A 25740-nucleotide genomic window follows, 5' to 3' on the forward strand; every position below is an offset into this window, starting at 1 on the left:
AGGGAGCCTCTCATGGCAAACAAGTGCTGCTGTGTGTCTGGGTCTACCCTTGAACTAGGGGTTCCGTGTCCAGGGCTGCAGACACCTGGGAAACGATGAGCTATAGATGGTGTCTATTTCCTGCCCTCTGACTGGGCAGGCACAGTAAGACCCAACAAAGGAGGTAACAGCCTGATCCAACACAAATCCACACCTTCCCCACCGCTCCCCCATAACCCCAGCTGCCTCTACAGGGACATCAGGAGTGGGGTGTGCACAGTAACTCCTCCAGGGTTGTCTATAGCTTGAATAATGCTCCTGTAGGCCTGGGGAGTTTCTCAGCCCCCTCCCCCATTTCCTCTGGGAAAGGAATGTGGGGTGGGCCCCACAGGGCGGTGGGGGAAGGGGCCAAGGACTGGGAAATACCAGGCGTAGCTGAGATTCTATTCCAAGCCTTCCTGCCTAGTGTGAGTCCTCCTTCCCTACACCCTCCCAGTTTCCTCCCCCAAATCAGGAATTACCCAGCTGAGCAGGCCCTCCCAATATCCTCTAGTTTGACCAGCTTGCAAAATCCATTCAACTGTATCTTCCAAGTGGTGGACATCTAGTCTTCTTTCTAAATGAGGTAGTCGTTCTTTACTGCTTCACATCACTTTCACTTTATCTCATTTGACACTTACCATAAGAACTGGATGTCCAGGGATGATTTTTATACCCACTTTTCAGATGTAGAAACTGAGGCTCAAAGAGGACAGATGACTGGTTCAAAGCTTCACTTTTACTAAGCTGGTACAAGATCCCAGGGTTCTAAAGCCTAAGTCAGATCTTTTTCCATTTCCCTCTTGTTTATCCTCTCAACAGGCATATCTTTAGTGCCTGCTCTAGGCCAGGTGCTGTGCCAGGGCCTGGGGCACCTTGGAGAATCAGACAAGTGCAGAAACTTGTCCTCAGGACACTTACAGTTCTATTAGCACCCTGGCTCCTGAAACCTTTAGGGGTCCCCAGTTTCCAGATTCAGACCAGAGCCAGCAGTCTTTACCCAGAACAAAGGGAGACTCCCATATATCAAGGGTTTAGGGCCTCTTCTTCCTGGCAGAGGACAGTTTGTTTGAGGGTAGGATCAGGGGCCTCCCAGGTTAGCCCTTGAACGAGATGGTGGCCTAGGCTGGAGGAGCAGAAGACTTGCAGGGGCCAGTCTGACAATCAGGAATTGGGGACACAAAGAGTATCCTGGAGCTCAAGGGTCTGGGCATACAAGGAGGGAAACTGACACCTTGAAGGACAAGTGGTTCAGGAAGTGAGAGAGGGGGGCTTGGGGCCACTTAACCTGCTTTTCTTTTTTCTGGCTTTCCTCCTAGAATGTAGGCCCCAAACCATGAGACAAACAGTGCCCCCCACCACCACCACCATCCCAAGAGAATGATCTGGCACTTATGAAGCTTCAACTGGTCTCATACACACACCCATCACACACCACCAATCACAGACCTCTCACCACCCCATAACTTCACACCCAGACAGAGCGAATTCACCGCCAGTCCCATCCATCCCAGGCATGCGGGCAATGTGATACCAAAGGCATCTGGCCCGCCCACGCCTGGGCCTCCGACCCCTACCCCAGTCTCCTCGCTCAAGGGCAGCTGCCCCCTCGGTCCTCCTCCACCCTTTAACCCCATTCAGATGCCTGGTTCCCAGCACCAGTTGTGTACAGTCCTGACATGCCCCAACAAGCCAAGCTGATGAGCCGGTCCAGCAAGCCTGCATCTCACCAACTCCCTCAGTGTGCAGATAACCCCTAGTCACCGGGAGCCTCGGGACCCTGTACTTGGTATGGTCCTGCGGGCAGGGTGTGGTTCAAAGAGTCCAGACTCATGCTTCCCCCTCCAGGGCCAAGCTTGCCCTGAGTTGGGGAGATTTTGACACTCCCCTCCCACCCTCAAACTAGACTAGAGCCAAAGAAGGCTAGGGGAGGGGAAGAGGAAGTACTTGCGATACCAGAAATCCCATTGTCATCTCAGGGAGGGCCCAGCATGATCCCAAGTAGCACAGAGTCCCCTAGTTCTTCAGTGGTGGCACGGCCCAGGGTTGAGCACGTGGGCTCTGGAGTCCAGGCCCCAGGCAGGTCGGAGTCCCGTCTCTCCCACTTTCTGGCTGTGAGAACTTGCCGGAGTTACTTAATCCCTTTGAGCCTTGGTTCCTCACCAATAAAATGGGAATGATACTACTTTCCACCTCACAGGTTGTTGGGAGAATTAAGTAAATTAAAGAAAAGTCCTGCCTGACCTGTGGTGGCGCAGTGGATAAAGCGTCGACCTGGAAATGCTGAGGTCGCCAGTTCGAAACCCTGGGCTTGCCTGGTCAAGGCACATATGGGAATTGATGCTTCCAGCTCCTCCCCCCTGTCTCTCTCTTCTCTCTCTCTCTCTCTCTCTCTCTCTCCTCTCTAAAATGAATAAATAAAATAAATTAAAAAAAAAAAAAAAAAAAAAAAAAAAGAAAAGTCCTTAGCACAGGCCCTGGGCACATAGTAGAGATTCAATAACTGCAAGCTTTTTTTGTTGTTCTTTTTTCTTTTCCTTTAAAAATATCTTTTATTGAGGTATAATTAACATACAACATTATATTGGTTTCAGATGTACAACATAATAATTCAAAATCTGTATACATTGCAAAATGATCACCACAATGAGTCTGGTTAACATCTGTCAACACATAGTTATAGAATTTTTTTGTTGTTGTGATAAGAACTTTTAAGATCTACTCTCTTAGCAATTTCAAATATGCAATACTGTGTTATTAACTGTAGTCGCCACACTGTACATTACACCCCCATGACTTATTTTAGAACTGGAAGTTTGTACCTTTTGACTCCCTTCACCCACTTGATCACCCCCTCCAACACCTCCACCCCCACCGCCATCCCCCCCTTCCTCCCCCAGCCCCGCTTCCCGGCCTCTGGCAACCACCAATCTATGAATTCGGTTTGGGGTGTGTTTTTTTTTAAGGATTCCACATATAAGTGAGATCATACGGTATTTGTCCTTTTCTGTCTGACTTATTTCACTTAGCATAATGCCCTCAAGGTCAATGCAAGCTGTTTTGATTGTCTTTTGGATAGTCACAACTCTCATACACCCGGCCACACTCACATTGAGACATGCAGACAACTCAGCCATATGTACACAAAGACACAGTGACACATGAGGACACAGAGGTCTACGCAGAGCCAGGTGAACCTCTCACAGGGGCATCACTGCTGCCTGCCCCTGCCAGCCACCTACCAGGCTCCTAAACACCCCAGTTTCCTCAAGCAGAGAGGAATTTTCAGGGGTCCCCCTTCTATAGCAGAACTCAGGCAGGCCCAGAGCCTTGTCTTCTTGGTCCTTTGGGAGTGGGGTAGGGGTGGGCAACATGAGACTCAAGATGGGGTCTTCTCTTAGCAGGCAAAGAACTTGGCAAAAGTGCCAGGCTGGCAGGGCCCTTCCCAGCAGGAGGGCCAGTCCCCTCCTCAGGGAGGGGAGACTAACGATGAGCATCTTTTCTCGTGGTGGGAAATGAGCACTTGCAGAAAGGGGTGAGTCTGGAGCCAGCCACAAAGTAAACAGCAGGGCCATTGCCTAGGCAACTGCAGGCCCGTGTGGGACAGGGCCCACCACAAGCCCTCTCCAACCCCTTGATTTACTCTGCTCAGCAGCCCCTTGATGTCTCAATGCATGCCCTCCATGTAACCATTCTGGTCCCCGGGCCGGGCCGGGACTCCCCAGAAGGAAGGGCTTATGCCTTCTCCATCAGGCTGGGTGCTCCCTGAAAGCAGGGTTGTGTTTATTTGTTTGTTTTTGGTCATGGCCTGTGTGTGTTTTTCCCCTCATATTGGAGACAGCTCAAGGGCATGACCTGAGTCTCCCCCATCAGCTACTGAATTTTCAGAAATACATTTGTGCTACTAGAATGTTTTGTACACAGGAGGCTCTCAACGATTATTTGTTAATGGTGAGAAGGCAGAGAAATTGGAACCCTTGTGCATTGTTGGTGGGAATACAAAATGGTGCTGCTGCTATGAGAACAGTAGGGTGGTTCCTCACTTCCACTTCTGGCTCTGTACCCAAAAGATATGAAAGCAGGGCCTCGAACACACATGTGTACACACCCATGTTCATAGCGGCATTATTCATGAGACAAAAGGGGGAAACAATCCAAGTGTCCATCAACAGATGAATGGATAAATAAAATGTGGTGCATGCATACAATGGAATTTTATTCTGTCTTTAAAAGGAAGGAAATTCTGGCACATGCTACAACATAGATGAACCTTGAGGACATTATACAAAAGGAAATAATCCAGATACAAAAGAATAAATATTGTATAATTCTACTTATATGAGATACCTAGATTCATAAAGACAGAAAATAGAATGATGGTTGCCAAGGGCTGGGGGAACGGAAAATGTAAGTTACTGTTTAATGGATATAGAGTTTCAGTTTGGGAAGATGAAAAAGTTCTGGAGACAGATGGTGGGATGGTTGCTTGAGGCTTGGAATAGCCGTGTGTGCTGTGTGGGCTCAGCCCTCAGGAACCCCACACTTAGCCTGGCTTTTGCTAGGAAAACCCTTCCAAGGTCCTGTGGTCAATAACATGCCACTGAACTGTACACTTAAAAATGGTACATTTTATGTTATGTATATTTTACTACAATAAAAAAATGACAAGATTAGAAGTCAAATGGAAAAGAAGATGTTGAAAGAAGATGGAACAAATGAACAGATTTCTCACTGGGGCCCAGAAGCAGGCCCTGCCCACAGAGATTGTCCAGGACAGCTGGGCCCCTCCTGCCTGGAGGACCTTTCCCTCCCACCCCCTCCATTGTGCCTTGTCAGACCTCCTATTGTTATCTTTGGGGCCCTAGTAATCCCTGCACTGGGGGAGCTCGTGCTGCCAGGGACTCTGAACTTTGACACAGTAGGTCCTTGGCATTGATGGGGACCTGCCATCTATCAGTGGCTGAACTGATGGAGGCACAAGCTCTGGGGGTGCCATATCCCATGGTGTCAGGACCTTGGAAGAGTTTTTCCAGCAAAAGCCAGGCTAAGTGTGGGGCTCCTGTCTCCTGAGGGCTGAGCCCACAAGCACACACGTCTATTTCAAGCTAACAAAACACCCATAACATATACACATCACAAGGGTGTGCACACAGAGGCAAGCTCCTGTTCTCACATGCTCTCTCATGCACACACTCCAAGAAAAATATGCCTACACACTGCAGGATGCAGTCTTGTGAGAGACGCAGGCAGGTCCCATGTGCAGCAGAGCCCCCTGCTGGCGCAGGTCTAGCACACTTAACGCCCTCACAGCCCAGAGTGGGCAGGGTGCCCTTATTTCTTCCACCCTGCCTCTCTCCATTGCATTCTTCAGGCCCCTCAGCCCCCGACCACACCCCAGCATCATCCCTTCCCATCTCCTACAGGGGAGTAGGGTCCCCAGCAAGACAGAGTGACTGTGGAACCTTACTTAGGAAGGTTTTCCCTTGGGTCAAGGAGTACTGGAGAGAGGCTAGAGCCTCTTCGATCATGTTAAGAGCAGTCATTCCTTCCTGGAGGCAGAAGAATGCCTATGACTCTTCACCAAAGTCATCATATCCATTCTCTGACTCCACACCGGACAGCTCATTTCAGAGGAGACTGGGGGAGAACTCTGGGAGTGGCTCTCTCTCTGAAGTTCTTCCTGCTGTCTGACCACTTGGGCAAAGACAACAGGTGTACCCCACTGTTTTTTTTCCAGGGGAAAGCTCAGTCCTAGTCAAGCTGAGACCACATCTCCTCCCAGGGCAGGCCTCGGCAGATTCTGAAAGTCTCCCCCAGGGCATATGGGGCTCCCTGTAAAGAGAGGCTCTCAGCCCCACCCCTGAAACCACCCACCCCCTCACCCAGGCCCTGCCCAACCTGCCCAGGTCATCACTTCACCCCACCTAGGAGCTGAACCTCTCCCTAATCCTGCCCATGATGCCCCAGAGGCAGCTGCAAGGGTGGAGGGGATGGTGGCTCTGCAGGGACAAACAGTCTTCCCTGGCTCCAGCCCATGAGGGAGCGGAGATGGTTCCTGGGCTGGGCTCTGGTCAGAAGAGGACAGATGGCATTGCCTTCAGCCCCAGGTCCTATGCCTGGGCCCCATACTAACATTTGTTGAGCCCTCACTATATGCCGGGCACACTGTGCACGCATTACCTTCTTTAAGAGCAGAGCTGCCTCTTGAGATAAGTGTGACATAATTACCAACTTGGCCCCTTGCTCCACCCCCCCAGTCTAGCGCTAGGTAGGAAATACTGGGCTAACCCACAGGGGCACTGAGGAGTGGAGAAGGGGAGAAAGATCACTGTCCCAGTATTGAGAAGGCTGATATGGAAAAAGGGTCACACTTGCCCTCAGTACTGGCCCTAGCACTTTTCTGGTTATGTGACCTCAAGGTCACACAGGTTTTCTTATTTCTTCAGCTACAAAATTAAGCTAGGGATAGCAGCCTGACAAAGTTGCTGGGAAAGTGTTCTGGGAACTGATAAATGGGAAGTGGTATCGCCCCAGACCTACATTCCACCCACCAGAGAGTCAACTCTGTTTTCCAAATGTCTCCTGAGTCGACCTACTTGATGCCATGTCCACCACATTGCTCCAAGTCACCATCACCCTTCTGGCTCCTGACAGTCTAGACTAATTGTCTTAATATTATGATCAGCAGACTCTGTGGGACATGCCTCCAGGCTCCATGCCCACCATACTCCCTCTGTGCTCCAGTTACTGCCCTCTTTCCAGTTTCTTTGAAGACCAGGCACTCTTCCAGCCTCGGGTCCTTTGCACATGCTGTTTCTGGAATGCTGTTTTCTCTTCCTCAGCTCCCTTCCTGCCTTACCAACCCACACCCTAATTAACTCCTACCCACCCTATAGTTCTCAGCAAAAAAAAGTCACTTTCTTAAAGATGCCTCCTCTAGGCCCCCGACCAGGTCAGGTCCTTGTGCACCCTTGCAGGACTCTTGCCTTGTTGTCTACATATACAAGGTTATTTTGACCAACACCTCCCTCCTCCCCCCAATCCCCCCCCCCCAATTCCCAGGACTGTGAGTTCTGGAAGACGAGGACCTTCTGATTTGCTGGCTGTCAAATCCCCAGTTCCTGGCACAAGGTGGGTGCTGGGCATACCATTTCTGAATGTGAAGGAATGAATGAGCCTCTCCTCAGAGAAGGTTCTTGGGGGTGGGGTCTATCTGGTGTAGGGGCTGCTTCAGGTCTGTGGCTCTTTTTGCATCCCACCCCTTCCTCAGGGGGAGTCATATCCAGAAAGTGGGGGTGCTGGAATAAGGATGTAAAGGGTGGGGAGAAAAAAGAAGCTGCTTCAGTACCCTTTGCAGTGTTCTCTGTCACCACACTCCAGCTGGCCAAGTCCTTGTCCACTCAGGGCTGGCCCACCACATCCACAGTTCCCTCTCCCTGGATACAAAACTTGTCTCTCACCCACCCTCATCTTCCCTTAACTGATTCCTTATCCTCCAGGTCTCTGACTGCTTCTGAATAGCTTCCAGGACTGCGAGCTAAGGAACATGCCAGGCTCCCACAGCTAGCGGCAGCTCTGATTTAAGCCCAGGTCTGTCTGCCGACAGAGCCCAGGCTCTTGGACCCGCATTACACGCCTCCTTACTACCAGTTTCTCACTCGAGGCCGGACCTAAAGGCGCACCCCTTCTCTGGGCCTCAGTTTCCTCCTGCGGGCTTGGCCACCTCTAGATTTCAAGATTGGCTGAGAGGAGGAAGGTAGGGGGGAGGCAGAGGGAAGAGGGGGTAAGGGGAGAGGAGAGGACGGAGGGAGGAGCGCGAAGGGGCAGCAGTTTGGGGCCAGCCAGACGTGAGAAACGCCAAGTATGCGAACTACGCCAGCCCCTGAGCTATGAATAGTGCAGCCAGACTGGCAGTCCAGGTCTGTCCTTCTCGCTCCCCAGCCCGGGACTGCAATCCTCCTAAACCAGCCCTGCGCTGGGGGCCAGAAATGGGGCGGAGGCCAAAGAGGCACGCTTAGGGGTGGGGCCTGAGTGCTGGAGCGAAGGGGTGTGGTCACGCAAATAGAGGGCAGTAGGCGTATCTGATTGGCGAGTCTCTGCCGGTCTGGGAACTTGCGCCCAATGGGCACTCAACCGGTCAGTGAGTGCTTAGCCATCAGCACCGCCCAGGGCCCTTGACCGCACCCGCTTCGCTGGCGTCTGTGGTTCCCAAGCCTGGAGTCACCTCGTGGCTCAAATTCCGATAGTGTGCATGGGAGGCCTCTCACGCTCTTCTGTCAAGGCCCTGCAAGGCTCTGCTACCTTTAGACACCGTCCCTGCCCACCCCAGAGCCAGGTCAGCCTCGCCTCCGTGAAACTCATATGGCTGATGGACAGTGGGCGCCTGGGAAATTGCACCAGCCAGTCCCTGAACTGCCTCTGGACCCCCTTTCCTCACCAGTGACCGCAGTGGGCAGCATAATGGGTTTGAGGTCATGGACTCAGTCCCCAGCCCACTCCTGCCCTCTGTGTGCCCCCAAACAAGCCACTCAACCTCGGAGCCTTACTCCTTTTTTCTTTTATTCCCAGGACTATTGGCTGGGTGCCACCAAGAGCTTGTACTACATTGGGATGGGCCCAGTGACACTGGGGAAAGAGGACTCAAAAAGATCTAGATTCAGGCCTTGGTTGTGGGACCCTTGGCAAGTCTCTTCCCTCTCCAAGCTTCAGTCTCCTCAGCTATAAAGGGTGCCTTTGAGAGGGCTCAGTGTTGAGTGCCTGGAACCTAGGAGATGCTTAACAAATCTTACTTGGTAGGCCAGAGAGATTTTTTTTAAATTAATAAAATAGTCCCTGACTTTATAGAGATAGATATGCAACAAATAAAGAGACTGCAGAGCATAGTACTTCAGAGTCCCAAAACAGGATTCAGAGGATTTGGGGGTTCGAATTTCAACTTGGTCCCACTGCCTGTGTATCCTTGGACTAGTTACTAACCTTTCTGAGCTTTTCTTTCTGCATTTATAAAACAGAGATAATCTGTTCCTCATGGTGCTATTGTACAGATTAAAAGGATAGTTTGTATAAAGTGCTCAGCATAGCAATGTTTTACACTGAAATGCTCAATAAATGTTAGTTGTGACCAATTCTATTGTTATTATTATATGGTTCTCACAATGCAGTGCTTAGTGCTATGGGACCATACAGTTCATTAACAGCAATATTCAGTCAATAGGGCCTGCGCTAGAAACTAGAGACAGAACAGTGAACAAGACAAAGTCTCTCTCTCTCCTCATGGGGCTTAAGGCCTACTGCTTAGAGGAGGAAATCCCCACTTATTTGAGGACATTGGTGGGGAGTGGGGCAGTACTTTACAGAGAAGGATATTTGAACTGGGCATTGAAGGATGAATAGGAGTTTGAGAAATGGAGAAGGCAAGGAAGGCTATTCCGAGAAGGGGAAGAAATGGTGTGGCAAGTTCTACCCCCAACTCAAGTTTCAGCCCTCATCCTCTGGTCTGCTGCCTCCACTGCCCGACACCCTTCCATGGCTCCACCGTATCTACGGGAACAAGTCATGCTGAGTCTGGAATGCTCATTTCTCCCTCCTCTGCCCGGCACACCTCTGTTGTCCCAGCAGATAACATTCAAGCCTGGGCCAACCTCACCTCCTCAATGAAGCCTTTCTTCCCTCAGAGCTGGAGCATCTTTAGAAGAAGCAAGGGCTCCATCCATGTTTATTGATGAAGCCTTGGGTATTTCATACCACTCAAGGGCGAGCCCAGATGCTGGGCAGGCACAGGGAGAACCCTGTGCACAGCAGAGTCACAAAGAAGCAGAACATAACCATGTGTCTGCATCCTCCACCCTTCCTTCATTATGCAGACCCCTACTTGGATTTCAAGGTTCAGCTGGGGCGGAGGAGCATCCACCTTCCCAGGGTGGGAGGATGTTCTCTCAGGCTCTTCCTTGTCAAGGAAGGTAGCAATAACACAGAACAGGTTTAGGATTCGGAAAGACCCAGATTTAAATTTGGGTGCTGAGCCCTAGCTAGTTGGCTTAGCAGTAGAGCATTGGCCCAGCATGTGGAAGTCCTGGGTTCGATTCCCAGTCAGGGCACATAGGAGAAGCGTCCATTTGCTTATCCACCCTTCCCCCCCTCCTCTCTCTCTCCTCTCTCTCTCTCTCCCTCCCTCTCTCTCTCTCTCTCTCTCTCTCTCTCTTTTTTCCCCTCCCACAGCCAAGGCTCGAATGGTTCAAGCAAGTTGGCCTCAGCTGCTGAGGATGGATTGTTCCATGGCCTTGCCTCATGTGCTAAAGTAGCTCAGTTGCCGAGCAGTGGAGCAATGCCCCAGATGGTCAGAGCATTGCCCCATAGAGGGTTTGCCAGGTGGATACCAGTCAGGGGTGCATGCAGAGTCTGTCTCTCTGCCTTTCCACCTCCCACTTAATAATAATAATAATAAAATTGGATGCTGGTCAACCTTTGGGTGGAGTATTTACCCTCTCAGGGTCTCAGTTCTTATGTCAGTAAATATACAATGACTTCATGATGATCCTTGAAAATTCATCAAAAAAGTTTCTCTGAAGAATCCTTAGTGATTGGTTTAGAAACAGGAAATGAGAGAAAGGAGATTAACCATATTACTAACTGGTTTTGAAACATCCCTATAGCGATTCTACCCAGAGACACTATTTCCATCTGTAAACTGCTATTACTTCTGTAGCCACATTCACACTCAAATGATGTCACAGTGAAGACACTTGCTAGTATCTGTTTCGGGTCTGTTTCCCTAATTCTGCCAGGTCATTTTTTTTTTTTCAGAGACAGAGAGTCAGAGAGAGGGATAGACAGGGACAGACAGACAGGAACGGAGAGATGAGAAGCATCAATCATTAGTTTTTCGTTGCGCGTTGCAACACCTTAGTTGTTCATTGATTGCTTTCTCATATGTGCCTTGACCGCGGGTCTTCAGCAGACCGAATAACCCCTTGCTCGAGCCAGCGACCTTGGGTCCAAGCTGGTGAGCTTTTGCTCAAACCAGGTGAGCTTGTGCTCAAGCTGGTGACCTCGGGGTCTCGAACCTAGGTCCTCGGCATCCCAGTCCGACGCTCTATCCACTGCGCCACCGCCTGGTCAGGCTGCCAAGTCATTTTTAATTAATTAATTAATTTATTTATTTATTTTATTTATTTATTTTTTGCATTTTTCTGAAGCTGGAAACAGGGAGGCAGTCAGACAGATTCCCGCATGCGCCCGACCGGGATCCACCCAGCACGCCCACCAGGGGTCGATGCTCTGCCCATCTGGGGCATCACTCTGTTGCATCCAGAACCATCCTAGCACCTGAGGCAGAGGCCACAGAGCCATCCTCAGCGCCCAGGCCATCTCTGCTCCAATGGAGCCTTGGCTGCGGGAGGGGAAGAGAGAGACAGAGAGGAAGGAGAGGGGGAGGGGTGGAAGCAGACAGGCGCTTCTCCTGTGTGCCCTGGCCGGGAATCGAACCCAGGACTCCTGCACGCCAGGCCGACGCTCTACCACTGAGCCAACCGGCCAGGGCCCAAGTCATTTTTTAAAAAGATTTTATTTATTGATTTTTTGGGGGGGGGCACTGATGAGTAAGTAGTTGCTTCACTCTAGTTGTTCATTGGTTGCTTGTATGTGATTTGACCGGGCAAGCCCAAGGTTTTGAACTGGCTTCCCCAGCATTCCAGGTGGGTGCTCTAGCCACTGCACCACCACAGGTCAGGCAACCAGGTCATTTTTTATGTTAATATTTTTGGCATAGGATGTCAAGGGGTGTTCTGGACTGGCAGACAGTATAGATGCAAATCTCAGAATGCGTGGTTATAAGATAGTGGAGCTTTTGAGTACTAGGAAAAACAGACAAGAAACCCCTTGAGGGCAGGGTTATATCTTTTTCATCCAGGTCCCAAGACCTACAGAGAGCCTGGAACACAGGAAATGAGAGGGCACATAGGAATGGTCATTAAATGAGCAAAGACCCGTTGGCATTAAGATCTGGCTGCTGCCTCATTTTCCCAAGCACAGAACCTCCAGTTCCTGGAATAGGTCCTTCTCCTGCCCCAGGCTGAAATTAGGGAGAAGGCAAGAGACACTCTATGCAAGCCAGGCCTGGGAATGTCCTCAATGCCCCGGCCACACCCAGTCTCTTAGATAACACTCCCTAGCACTGTGAGACCTATGCGTCTGGGAGCCACTGGATGAGAACAAGGTCCCATAGGGGAAGGAAAGAGGGATGTGCACCTCTTTCTCCGTCCTGTCAGTCGACTCAGCATTGTTGCACGGTCCCCATTTCCTGACCCCCACTCTCCCCTCTTACAGGTATCCCACCCTCTCCTGGGCTCTGGGCCCAACTCAGCTGCCCCCTCACCCCCACCAGGTGCTGTGACAGAGGGGGGGACACAGTGCCAAGGCTTCATTAGAGCTAATGAGGGCTCAGCTCCACAGATGCCAGTGCAAGATACAGGGGAGTACCCGAACCGCCCGCAGCCCCACATGGCGACCTCGGCCCCCGGCTCCCCGCCCCCCCTCTAGAGGAGGAACCGGGGCCACACCCACAGAAGAGGTAAGGGAGATTTAAAAGACTCTTCCCCAGTACAGAGAGTGCCATTACGCCACTGACAGACCGGGGTGTGAGGGCATGAACTAGAACACAGAAACAGGGTACGGTTCTCACAGGGACTGCTGGAGGCAGCTCAATCCAAATCCAAACAGGCTAACAGAAACCCACTCCTGCCCTCCCTCCTTTCCTGGACTCACCGCAGGTCCGCAGAGGAGACAGGGGCTCTGCACCACCCTGGGACTGGGACTCAGCACCCTGAGCTCCCGACTCAGCCGGCTTCCATTCTCCCTCCGCCTCCCCCTCTGGCCTGTCTCCTGCCCTCTGCCTCTGCTTCCTTGGTCTGGCCCGTTCTCTAGGCCTCAGCTTCCCCATGAGTCACATGGAGAGGCAGGGGAGGAGGGTGGCTTCTAAGAGTCCCCACCTGAAAGTTTTGAAGATGTTCCTTCTCGGGGGGGCTTCTCTGCTCCTCTCTCTCTCTCTCAATACAACCTCCATGCTGAGGACGAGGGAAGCTGTGGCGGAAGGAGGGGGTCTCCGCTGCAGCCCCCCCGTCGGCCTTTTGGGCGCTCTCAGGAGCAGGAAAAGCCCCGACGGCCGAGACCTCCCCCCACCCTCCTATGAGGCACGAAGGCCGCGTCCACACAGGAGTTTCTCCAAGGAGCTCTCACATTCCTTGAGGACAGCTTTTCTTTCAACTGCTAAGGTTTTTTTATTGATTGATTTTAGAGACAGAGAAGGGGGGGAAGGAGTGAGAAGCATCAACTCATGGTAGTTGCTTCTCGTATGTGCCTTGACTGAGCAAGCCCAGGGTTTCGAACGGGCGACCTCAGCATTCCAGGTTGATGCTCCATACACTGTGCCACCACAGGCCAGGCTCTTTGAGGACATCAAAAAGGAGAAAGAAGCTGTGGATTTAGGAGCCCAGAGTCAGACAGAAGTCAAGCTGGGAATGATAGAAACCAGGCACAGGGCCGGGATGAACTGTGCCCTTCCCTACACTGACCCCTGCTTGGCGGGCACTGACCCCTGCTTGGCGGGCACAGGGCCAGGATGAATCGTGCCCTCCCCTACACTGACCCCTGCTTGGCGGGCACAGGGCCAGGATGAACTGTGCCCTTCCCGACACTGACCCCTGCTTGGCGGGCACAGGGCCAGGATGAATCGTGCCCTTCCCTACACTGACCCCTGCTTGGCGGCCGGGGCGCTGGCGTGGCTGTCCTCCCACCATGGCTCCTACATGCGCCCCCAGCCAGGCCACATTCCTCCAGCCCACACACCCCCGGCCGGCCTGCCCGCCCAAAGGCGCTGGGTCTGCTGCATCCTTGCCTTTCCTTGCAGGTCTCAGTCATCCTCACACCCACCCCAAGCTGTCTCTCCACCCAGGGATTCAGGCTGAGCTTTGAAAGGGTCACTTCAAAGAGGACCTGCCTGTGAGAGCCCAGCCAGACCCAGCGCTGGCTCCTCGGCCAGATTCCCGGCAGCTGGGGACAAAGGCTCCACTGTTCCTCCGACCCCCGGACGCCCCCAAATGCGCTGGGCATAAGAAGTCTTTCTTTCCCCAGTTCCGCTCCTTACAGCCCCTGCTCTTTGCCACTGGGAGTAGCCCTGGCCCCTTCTCCAGGAGAGGCTGGGAGTGGGAGGGACAGGGAGCTACCAGTTCCCCATTACCACCAACACCCAACACCCACCCCCTTGGGCAGCCAGAATGTGGAGGCAGCCTGGGGGGGCCGACTTCAAGACTAGTGTCCTGGGGCCTCGCTGCTCCTCAACCACCGAGTTCTTCCCAGACCTACAAGGGCAGCCGACCCATCAGAACCATCCCGATCCTTCCAGGCCTTGTCCAGGCATCCTCTCGGGACTCCCTGTTCTTGGAGGAGCCTCACACGGAGCCCAAACCATAGCAGCCAACCTCTCCCCCTCTCCCCAGTCCCTGATAGCAGGAGCCCGGTCCCACCTGCTCCTCTAATATCCTGCCACACAGTGCTGATCCCAGAGCGGAACCCTGAAGGCTTTCGGTGTCAGCCGCTCACCCAGTGCCTGAATTCTCTCCAGCTTGCTCACCTCCTCTGGATGCGCCCTCATTACCTCCAGGGGCAGCTCATTTCCTCTTCGGATTACTCCGACCATAAAGGGTTCTTTTTATTGAGCCCAAAGTGTGTTGTTGTCATTTCCATCTCACTGATTATTGTTTGTTTAATAATAGTTGCTACTAATAGTTGAGATTACCAAATGTCAGCCACTTTACCTATTTTACCTTATTTAATCCAGTTTAATCCAAAACAATTTGGAGGCATTATTTCAGGGATAAGAAAACTGAGGTTAAATACGATGAAGTAACTTGGCCAAGGTCACAATGAATAAGGGGTAGGGCTGAACTTGAACCTCAGCGAGCTGAAGTCAGGGGCCAGACACCCGCCTCCCTCTCAACGTGCCGAGGGGCCATGCCCGGGCAGAGGGGCCATGCCTGGCCGACCACATCCCCTCGCCGAGCCTTCTTTTTCCTACCCAGCTCCCCACCAGCCTTTGTCAGCACGTGAAGTGTGACCTGGTGACGGAGGCTGACTGGTGGTAGCTCAGACCGGCAAACGGGGAGCAGGCGGAGTCACAGGGGTGGTAACTACCTGCCCAGGGGCACACGGTTTGAGGAGATTGGAGCAGATGACCCTGGGCATCTTAGGGTTTAGGACTGGAGATGCCTAGAAACCCATCCCCCTTCCCGGGAAAGACAGAGAATTGATAGCTATGGCAGACCCTGTCCCAAACCGAATACTCCGTGCACCCTACAACTTGAAAGGTGCAGAATTTTCCACCAAGGTGATACATCGGGCTGAACATCTCAGGGTCAGAGAGATAAAGAAGGAACAGGCCTCTTTAATCCAACCTTGTAGTCCTTTCCCACGTGCCTGCTGCTCACCACTGGAAGAAGGGAGGGAGGGAGGGCAAGAGAGAGGCCAGAAGACCGGGGGCCAGTGGCCCTGTCAAGGGGTGGAGGACATCTGTGACAGGGTGTGGGTGAGCTTTCCTTTCCTTTCCAGGTTTGGCACAGGCACTCCTGGCACAGATAACACAGTAATGCACCTCTGGTCTGACTTCCTAAGACACCAATCCCAGCTACTTCCAAAGGGTTAGAGATTATTGAAGTCTGTGGTTTTTTCCATACACAGTCAGTCAACAAACAGGCCTGCGTGCCAGGCTCTATCAGATCAATGCAACACCTCTGGGCCTTCCTGGAATAAGGTTAAGAGCAAGTTCAATTCCTTAGCTCTGCCACTTGCTGTGTGACCTGAGGAAGCAGCCATGCCATCTTTTTGTGCCAGTTTCTTTGTCTGTCAAATAGGATGATGATAATGTACCTACCTAGAGCAATAGGCGCTTTGGAGGTAGTTGCTATTGTTATTTTTCTTGCCCTCAAATAATGCCACTCTGATGGGGGAGACTGACGTGTAGACCAATTCTCACAATGCCAGGGGCAGAGCTGGACACGGTGTACCCTGGGAATGCCAGGGGAGGGCTGCTCCCTGGCCTGCACTTCACAAACATTTACGGAGAATCACTCTGTGCCAGGCACTGTGCTGGCCACTGGGGACACAGAGATGAACGGGACACATTGTCCACTCATCCTTGCTCCTCCCCACCCTCCCTCCACCCTCCCGGGTCCAGTCCCAGAACCCTGCACTGAGGGGGCCTCCAAGGACAGAACCATGTGTGGAAAGGCATGGCCAGGCGACCCGGCAATCGGAACACCTGGGTTCAGTTCCACTGCTCGAGGCTCCCTGACCTTGGGCACTCTCTGGCCTCGGTTTCCCCTCTGTAGCATGAAGGAGTTGGACAAGGGACCCCTTTGGTCCTGGCTCACACTGACAGGTGGTGAATTCACTCCACTCTCACAGGGCTTTAAACTTGCCCCAAAGTCCAGTCCCAAGGCCAGCCCAGCCTGCTGTCCCACTGAGGCAGTGGGGAGACGATGCCTGCCTGGTACTGACTGGCATTGCCCTGCTGATGAGCTGGCACAACTTTACATGGAACAGGGGGCCTGGATCTAAAGGCGGGTTGTCTGAAGGGGGTGGGGGTGCAAGGAGAAAGGCAGAGCCAGCTCCCACAGGCCCTATTCATGGTTCTCTCCGGGGAGGGTGAGAGAGCAGGATAATTAAAACCAGGCTTTGTCCAAATCCCTGACAAAGTTAATATCTCACCTTTGAATCCCTGCAGCCAACAGAGCAGGGCTGATGCCCCTTTGGAAGGAAAGCACCAATGAACTGAGTGAGCCACAATCCAGTGCTATGGGCTGACACGGGAGGGTGGGGTTGGGGGGACTGATTCCCCCACACATCAACCATGGACATTGAGGCCTCACCACCCTGAGGCCTCTTGTCCCCATCCCTGTCCCAACTGAAAGAAAAGCAACCAAGCTACAATCTAGCAAGAGGTTGATCTCGGGCGGGGCCCAAGACGGACCCAGATTTGGGGTGGGAATGACAGCAGGACAAGGCAGGGCCTAAGAAGAGGGAGAGCAGGGTAAGAGTATGGACTCAGGGCAGGTTGACGGGCCCCACCCTGGCTCTGCTACTTACTAGTGATGTAATTTTGTTCATGCTATTAGCTCTCTGTGTCTTCAACTGTAAAATGGGGATAATAATGATACCCACCTCGTGGTTGTACTGGGAGGATTAAATGAGGTAATTCATATAGATCCTGGCCCAGAGAACTTGCTATCTGTCTTAGCTGTCAGCTGTACTATTAAAGCAACCTCTCGTCCTTAAAAATACATTTTTTTAGGCACTAGTATATATGTTCATTTGACTATATTTGCATTCCCTATGAATCTCTCTGTATTTCTGCACTGGAATCCAATATTACAGGAATCCACCTAACCCACTTTCCTGGAGAAAACTTCCCTGCATGATGCTGCAGGCTAGCCCAGGGTAGTGCAATTCAGAAGCCTCTCCCTGGAAGTTCTCCTGAAGAGCTAACTGCAATACTTCATATTGTAACTTATTCCATTCTCCTCTTTTGTAGTCTCTTTTTTGACCATACACATCATGAAATCCTTCTAAGTATCACTGCAATGGAGGATGAAGCAATAAATGCCTCTGCCCACTCCTGCACTGCCCTGTTCTGTACCAACACCCTCTCTCGCACCCACTCCCATCCATGCCCAAAATGCTGCACCCGTGGAGGGCCAGATCAGCCTCCTGCTGCCTTTCCCCAGGAGCTCAGGGTCAGCCTGAGGAGGTGGCATATAGGTCTCTATCCAGGCTACCCAGACACAAGGCCTGTTCCCCAGATCCAGCCCCTCTCTGCTTGGGCTGGGATCCTCAAAAGCTTGTCCCATTCCCCCTGATGTCCTAAAGCCACCTTCCTAATAACGCTCCCCTCCAAAAAGTTTTCATCTCGTGACTACTGTCAAGAGACTGGGGGCCTCAGATGCAGGAACTGGGAACTCCTAGCCTCCTGGGGGTGGACTCAACCGTATTGTGAGCAAGTGGAAGAAGCTGGGGTTAGGGGGCCTTTGAGTTGTGTTTGGAGGCAAAAAATGGCTGGTTATGTAATCGAGATTCAAATCGCATGCCAATGAATACAACATCTCGGTGAGAGCAGCCTCTTTTGGGAACGGGACTGCTGCCCTGGCAGAGGGGGAGAACCACGTGGCATCAAAGCCATCCACCCCCAGCTGGGCCACAGGGTAGCAGTGAGAGTTGAGATGGTAGCGGGGTGGAGATGAAGTGTGTGTTGGGGAGAGGGGATGAGAATCCAAGGGACTCAGGCTTAATGACTTCCACCCCCATCCCCAGTCCATCCTGAATTTCAAGTTTGTAATTAGGAACACTTCGGCTGAAAGGCGGAGGGGGAAGAGAGATGCAGACTGAGGAAGAACTGAGCACACATCCATCCAGGTCCTGAGAGACACACCAGTCTCAGAGTGTACAAAGTGCCAGACCCCAGCTTCAACTCCGAGGGGAGGGCCAGGGAGGAGCAGCCCTGTCTTCCAGCCCTGTCAAAAGACAGGAGGCCTCAGCCCAGACCTTGACCCCAACACAGACCCCCAAGGAACTTCTTTTCCAAACTCAGGGAACAACATGCTTGACAACGTTCAACCTTTCAACTAGGGAGGAGGAGGAGTACGTGCTTGGGTACTCCAACAGGACCCGGCAGCCAGGCTCAGCAGTCGGGGGCTGGCCCCGATGGGGCCCGGAGGCCCCTGCTGGCCTCTCCCCAGCCTCAGCAGCTGGCAGATGAAAGAACTCAAATAAAGCGGCCTCGCGCTGAGTAATCCCCTGGCACCCCGCGACCAGACCCACCCACAGCCAGCCCGAGAGGGCAGAAAGAGCAGCCGCGCCTGCAGGACCAAGGGTCCCGAACCTGTTTCTCTTCCTCAGGACTCGGGGGCAGGCAGACTCGCGCCAGGCAACTGGTTGCACGGCCCGGCCCGGCAGGGGGCGAGCGGAGCGCGGGGAGGGGGTGTCCGGCTGCAGTGGTCAAGAACGTCCCGCTCCGGGAACCCCCTCCCCCACTCGCTCTCCCTCCAGCTGTGCCGAGGCCTCGCCAACGGAAAACGAAAACTCGGGCAGAGGAAACGGCAGCAGGCGCCCCGCCTGAAAAACCCGGACAAAAGGCGCGGACCTCCCGCCCCCGCTGGCCGGCGCCGGGGTCCTGGCACTGCCGCCGCGGTCTGTGCCCCCTGCCCTGGCAGCCCGCGAGTCCCGGCCCTCTGCGACCTTCGACTTTCCCAACTCCCTGACCAGGCTAGCTCTCTCTCCAGCCCCCTCCCCGGCCCGCCACTCGCCGGTATTCCCTGCAGCCGTGCCCGCCGTGCCCGCGTCGTGCGCCCCAGGCGGTGCCTGCCAAGCAGGGGCGCCGCGACCTGGGCCCTGTCGCCAGCGACCCGGTCCCTGCCGCTAGCTCCCCGGCAGTGCCTGGAGCCACCCCCTCCCCTGGCTCAGCGCCTCACCTCTGGGGGCCGGGGCTCCGGGCGGGGCGGGATCCCGACCAGGCAGAAGGTGACTCCATTCATCAGGCGGCAGCGGCGGCTCTGTGGCCGCGGCACTGTTGGGGGCGCGGGCAGGGACCCGGGAGGGGCGGGGCCCGCCCCTTCGCTCCTCCCCCTGAGGTCCCGACGGGGCGCACGCGCCGCCTCTCCTTAGGGCACCAGCCTGGTAAAGGGGGATGAGGCAGGAGTTTGTGTTGGCAGCGGCGCTAGGGTGAAGAACACAGCCTGGGGAAGAGAGGTGGTCTCAGGCAGACAGTCTGGGCCAGCCTCCAGGGGACCGGCCCAAATAGACGGTAATCTGGGCCGGCCAAGGAAAGAGAACAAGGGCACCAAACCCAGAACTAGCACAGGGAGAGGGAGGGAGGGAGACAGGAAGGGAAAAGGAAGCAGAGAGAAACACAGCCAGAGAGAAATGTCAGAAACAGATGGAGAGACACAGAAAGCATGAGAGAGGCAGAGACAAGATTGAGGCAGAGTAGAGAGAGGCAGAGAATGTCAGAGATAGAGATGATGAACCCAGGATGGATGAGAAGGAAAGACAGAAAAAAGTTAGGGAGCTTTCTATCCAGGGACTCATGGAAGTTGAGACAAAGGCAAAATGGTGATGCCCATGTGGGCAGGGGGACAGAAGAAGGGGAATCTTGGGGGGCTCCCCTCAATCAATCCCCTCCAGTCAGAGTCTCAGCCCAGGACTCACAGAAGCAGAGAAATGGAGGCTGGAAGAGAGAGGCTGGCAGGTGCCCCAGCCCTTCAGATTCCCACACAGCCAGCCTGTGGCTCAGGCCCCTGGACAGCTCATGGACCTGCTTCGCAGAGGGTAGCAGTGAGCGCAGAGACCCCTCAGGCCTCCCAGGCACAAGCAACCCATAGCCTCCCTCCCCTGCTTCACTGTGGGTTGGGCCCAAAGGGCCCCTGGGGTCCTGAGACAGTTCCTCATTTTTCTGCCCCCAAGCAGAACCCGTCCAACCCAACCGATCCAGGAAGGGACAGTCCCTCAGTCCTTGTTTCTGATGGGCAGTACTTTCTGCTATCTCAGTAACATTCTTCTTACCGCCTATTTCATACAGCTTATGCTTACCTCGTTCTTGTGCTTTCTTGCAGTTTTACAGATTATGAAGAAAAGAAGGCAGAGGCCACAAATGGATAGGAATATGATTTGAAAAAGTTAGGCAATGAAATCATAGTAAGGTTGACTCTGTCTAGCTTGGAATCACCCATCCCCTCTGGGGCTAGAAGACCTTAAAAAACCACCACCCTGACTCTGAGAGTGGACCAGGCCCATGCCCCACACCCCTTCACTTATGACCAGGATCAAGGACTCAGGTCCTGGAGGGGAGGGTGGCTCAGACACCAACTAGGCCACCCCTACTCCTGTGAACCTGAGGAAGGAAATATTAACTTGCTTTTAAATCTTATATTTAATTTAATTTTTTTTTACTTAATTGATTTTTTAGAGAGACAGAGGAAGAAGGGAGAGAGAGAAAGAGAATCATTCATTTGTTGCTCCACTTAATTGTACATTCATTGATTGCTTCCCGTTATGTGCCCTGTCTAGGTATTGAACCTGCAACCTTGGCATTTCAGGACAACACTCTAACCGACTGAGCTAAACGACCAGACCTAATTTAATGTATTTTAAATCTCCTGGAAGTCACCTGACCAGGTAGTGGCGCAGTGGATTGAGCATCGGACTGGGATGCAGAAGGACCCAGGTTCGAGACCCCAAGGTTGCCAGCTTGAGCGTGGGCTTATCTGGCTTGAGCAAAAAAGCTCACCAGATTGGACCCAAGGTCACTGGCTCGAGCAAGGGGTTACTCAGTCTGCTGAAGGCCCGCGGTCATGGCACTTATGAGAAAGCAATCAATGAACAACTAAGGTGTCGCAACGAAAAACTGATGATTGATGCTTCTCATCTCTCTCCCTTCCTGTCTGTTTGTACCTATCTATCCCTCTATCTGACTCTCTCTCTGTCCCTGTAAAAATAAATAAATTAATTAATTAATTAAAAAAAATCTCCTGGAAGTCAACTGGAATGGATGATTTCATAATGATAGAGGGGATTTTAATGACTCCTCTTCCTTCCCCACCTCTCTTCATTAAGGTCATGCATAGCCAGAATTACCTCCCACTTCTGAGAAGTCCTTCCTGATATCTAACTGTAATCCATTACACTATCTGTATTTTCTTGCTTAATCTTCAGCCAGGTTCCTGTTCCTGACTCTCTCTGCCCTATAGCCCCGGTGGTCCAAAGTTTGCTGCCACCCTGGCTCAGGGGTCCTTGTCTATGGAAGGGGGAAGCCGCAGCATCTGAGATCCAGACTGAACTGAGGCTGTGGGGGAGGGGAGAAGAGCAGTGGCCCCTGGGGTACCCCTGGCTCACTTTTTCCAGAGCCTGATGCCCTCAGACACTACAGGAGGCGGTGAGAGGAAATGAGCTCACAGTAGCCGGCAGGCAATTCCTCTGTCCACAATGCACTGCACTCACCTCCCCCACTTCCCAGAAAGTGTGCTCTGCCCCCACCCTGCTGCCCTTCCCACCTCTTCCTGCACCTTGACCTGCACCCCCATCCTGTCCAGCCCTCCCCCATTCATCTTCTCTAGTACCTCTTCCTCCCATCCTTCCTCTCCATCCTGGCTCCCCATCCCCTGAGTCCCTGCATCCCACTCCCTGCATCTCACATCCACCCCCAAACCTACCCTCTTCCTGGCATACTCTTTCTCTGGAGTTTCAGGCAGTAAAGCTCACCATGGGATGGAGAGTGTCCCTCACTGAGGATCCTCCTTATAGGCTCCCTCTTTCTAAACTCCCCTACCAGCCCAGTCACTTTTCTTCATTCACAAATTCTTACTGGGAGCCCTAATATATGAGGAAGTGGGGCAATGGAGGTAGCCCCTGAGGATCTAGAGATAAGGCCTAGCTCCCTCCCTTGGGGGTCCGGGTCTTACCAATCCAAACTCTAGAGCGGGATCCCAGAAAAGAGCAATGCAAAGCTGGAGAAGCAGAGGAAGGCTTCCGGCAGGAGGTGGCCTTGAGCTTTCGGGAACTTCATGGATGGGGTGGGGGCAGGATGGAGAATGGGGAGGAAAGCAGTCCAGGGAAAGGACTATCGTGGACAAGGACAGGGAGACAGGAGAGAGCAGGCTAAGCAGACTAGTGGCGTGGGTGTGCCTGGAGCCAAGCAGAGGGTATGTGGACAGGAAGCATGGAGGGGTGAGGAAGGAAATGCATGTGGGGATGTGACCCTGGAGTGAATGGGCCTGAGGCACTTAGATTTTAGTTTAGCTTGAAACAGGGATTTAGGAGTAGATGTGCCCTGGCCACTGTGGTTCAATGTGGGGGGTGGGGTACCTCAGGGGGACCAGGCATTGCATGAGAGTATGGAGCAACAGGCATCCGAGGCCCTGGGACTTGGTATGAGTGTTGGGGGAAAGAAATGGAAGAGGATAGAACACCCCAAGGTTTCTGTCTCAGATATTCTCAGGGAGAGGGGATATATATGCCTTATGCTAAGTCTTTTGTATGTATTATACCATTTAGCCCTACAAAGGGGCTGTGAAATAGATAGTATACTCCTCACTTTATGGATAAGGAAATTGAAGCCCAGAGAGCTTGAATATCTTACCTAAGGCCACTCAGGAGTCAAACCCAGGCATTTGGGCTCCAGAGTCCACAGATTTAATCCTCAGGCTATGAGCACTAGTGATTGGCAGCTGAAGCCCTGGGTTCATTTCCCTGAAAGGAGGCCTACGTTAGAGACATGACTTTGGAGCCATTGGTGGACCAAGAGTGTGGTTCAGATTCTCCAGAGACAATGGAGGGAGGAGGCCAGAGGTGGGACAGGACCCGAGGAGCACCCACCTCGAGTGGCAGCTGAGGGAGGACGGGGCAGCACGGGAGGCGGAGGAGGCTGGGAGGAAGCTGGTGGCTAGAGGCAGCGGCGCTGTGCTGGGCAGAGCGGGCGCTTTCAGGGCGGGTGGGGCAGAGGCCAGACTGTGCTGTGAGGAAGGGCATGGGGGAGGGAGCGAAATCGCAGCGCTAAGAGAATCAGCAGGAAAGGGCAGCAGGGTGGGCCACGCAGGTGAGCTATGGGTGAAGCACGTTTCCGGTTGGGTAGGGAAACTGGAGCAGGCCTTTTGGCTGAGGAGCAGTGAGAGAGAGCCCGAGGGGGTGAGGAGGGAAGGGAGGAAAGGGAACTGTCAGCCCAGGGCCAGGTAGGGCTAGGAGGGGGGCGCGGGGGAGGTCAAGGAGTCCCTAGACCACATCATCCAGGGTCAGGGTCAGGCCTGGCCCGGGAGCTGGCAAGGTGTGGTATGGGGTCATCCTGGAGCACTGAACAGAGAGTCCCAAGATCTGGGTTCTGGTTCCCATCCTGCCCACCTGATAGCTGTATGTCTTTGAGGAAAAGAACATTCTCTGAGCCTCAGTGTCATCCTCGGTAAGACGAAAACAATAAGGCCTTTCTGCCCACCTCTGATTTGATAATGAACTCAAAGCATACTGTGGCTGAAAAGGAAAAACAATGGGGGGAAGGGGGTTATTGGACAGGTGATCATAAACCTGGCCACAGCTTTTGGCCCTTCCACTGAAGGTGAAAGAGCACCCCCTAGTGGATACAGGCAGGAGGGCTGGGCTAGAGGGGAATGCTCAGAGATCTGACTGACCTCTTTCAGCCCATGGGTCCTCTTCTTGTCCCCCAAAAGCAACCCATCCTCACCTAAATTCTCATCTCCAAAGCAGATGGGGGCCCAGTTCATTCCAGTCTAAAGACATTTATTGAACCTTGACTGCATGCAAACTGCTGTGTGGGGGGTGGCGGGGACAGTTCAATGAACCAGAGGGTATGCCTGCACACAGTGAGCTCCTATTCCAGCAAGAGCAACAAATACAGAAGAGGAAGGCTGGCATGGTGGTATGATGGTGGTGCACGCAGAGAAGTGAGCAAAACAGGTGGGAATCCCCACAATGAAGGCGAAGGCAGAGGCATGGGAGGCAGTGTTTGAAGGCTCTCAGTTGGCAAGTGGCAGAGAAGGGAGGCCTGAAGTCTGAGAGCTGGGGAGGGGATGGTGCCCAGGCTCTGGCAGAGGCTCAGGCATCCCATGCAGTGAACCTCACTGAGCATCTGTAATGGTACCAGGTGGGGCAATGGTCCATTCACAATGATGCCAGTCCCCACCCTCATCTCTGCTTCCAGGCCCCCGAGGAATCTGGGTAAGAGGAATACCACCTAGACACCCCTTGGGTAGGGGAGGTTACAGACCCCTGGCCAGGCTGGGGCCGAGGGAGCCTGCCAACCAGCCAAACAGCTGATGCCCCAGCCCAGCAACCTCTGGACAGCTGGCTTGGGGTGGGAGCAAGAGGCGTTGGCTCTCTCAGATGGCAGCAGGGCAAGAAGGTGGCCAGCCACACCCAGAGAAGCCCTGGTGCCAGGGCAGAGGAAGGACGACAGATGCCCCAGCCCTGCCACTCTCAGCTGACAGCCCCTCAGGGAGGCCGTGCTGGGGGAGCCTCCGTCATGGTGTGGGAGAAGAAATGGCTTTGGGCTGGGGTCTCAGCCCTGCAGCCTTCCAGCTCCGTGACACCCAGCAATTGAAGACCCAGTGGCCCGGACTGTGTGTGTGTGTGTACAAGGTTAGCAGCTGACTTCTAAGGAGCATGACCTAGCAAGAGCTTGGAAACACCGAGATGGAGAAGAAAGGAACTGAAATGTGTTGAGCACCTGCTATGTGCCAAGCTCTTCACAAACACGATTTCATGTACTGCCCATGACAACACCGTAAGGTAGGTATTATTAGCCCCACCGTATAAAGGACAGAACAGACTCAGAGGATAAGTAACTTGTTGAAATCTGATGTAAACTCTTGCTCTTTGCACAAAGCATGACCTTTCTAAGAGGAACGAAGCCAGGTGGTCCCTTCCAGCTCCAAGATGCTAAATTCCATGGTTCTGCGCAAGGGTTTTATCATTCTTTCGGCAACTGACGCGAGACTCTGCTTTCTACACAGGCCCCCAGGACCTGCTTTGCCCCCCCCCCACGGCCCCTGCATACTCCTGCACCCAGGGCAGACCTGCTCACTTTCCTCCCTGCCAAGTAAGGCAGAGCGAGGAGGAGAACGTAGAGGAAGGGAAGAGAAGGAGAAGGGACAGGAACAGAAGGGAGAGGAGGAAGGA

General features: G+C 53.3%; 1 protein-coding gene across 3 annotated transcripts in view; it reads right to left on the bottom strand.

Moving 5' to 3' along the window:
* The window catches only part of ARHGAP23 (Rho GTPase activating protein 23), an 81519-nt gene that overhangs the window by 53325 nt on the left and 2454 nt on the right, over positions 1-25740 (bottom strand). For 2 of the 3 annotated variants that reach the window (XM_066364382.1, XM_066364378.1), the window contains exon 1: positions 19533-19606. The exons of the other annotated variant lie outside the window; for it this stretch is intronic. In XM_066364382.1, coding sequence (XP_066220479.1) covers positions 19533-19595 — 63 coding nt within the window. In that variant the 5' untranslated portion in view covers positions 19596-19606. Of the gene's footprint in view, positions 1-19532; positions 19607-25740 lie in introns of those variants that run through there. 3 annotated transcript variants of the gene reach the window in all.

The sequence above is a fragment of the Saccopteryx leptura genome, chromosome 2 (genome assembly GCF_036850995.1).
Source record: "Saccopteryx leptura isolate mSacLep1 chromosome 2, mSacLep1_pri_phased_curated, whole genome shotgun sequence".
In the NCBI taxonomy this organism is placed as follows: domain Eukaryota; kingdom Metazoa; phylum Chordata; class Mammalia; order Chiroptera; family Emballonuridae; genus Saccopteryx; species Saccopteryx leptura.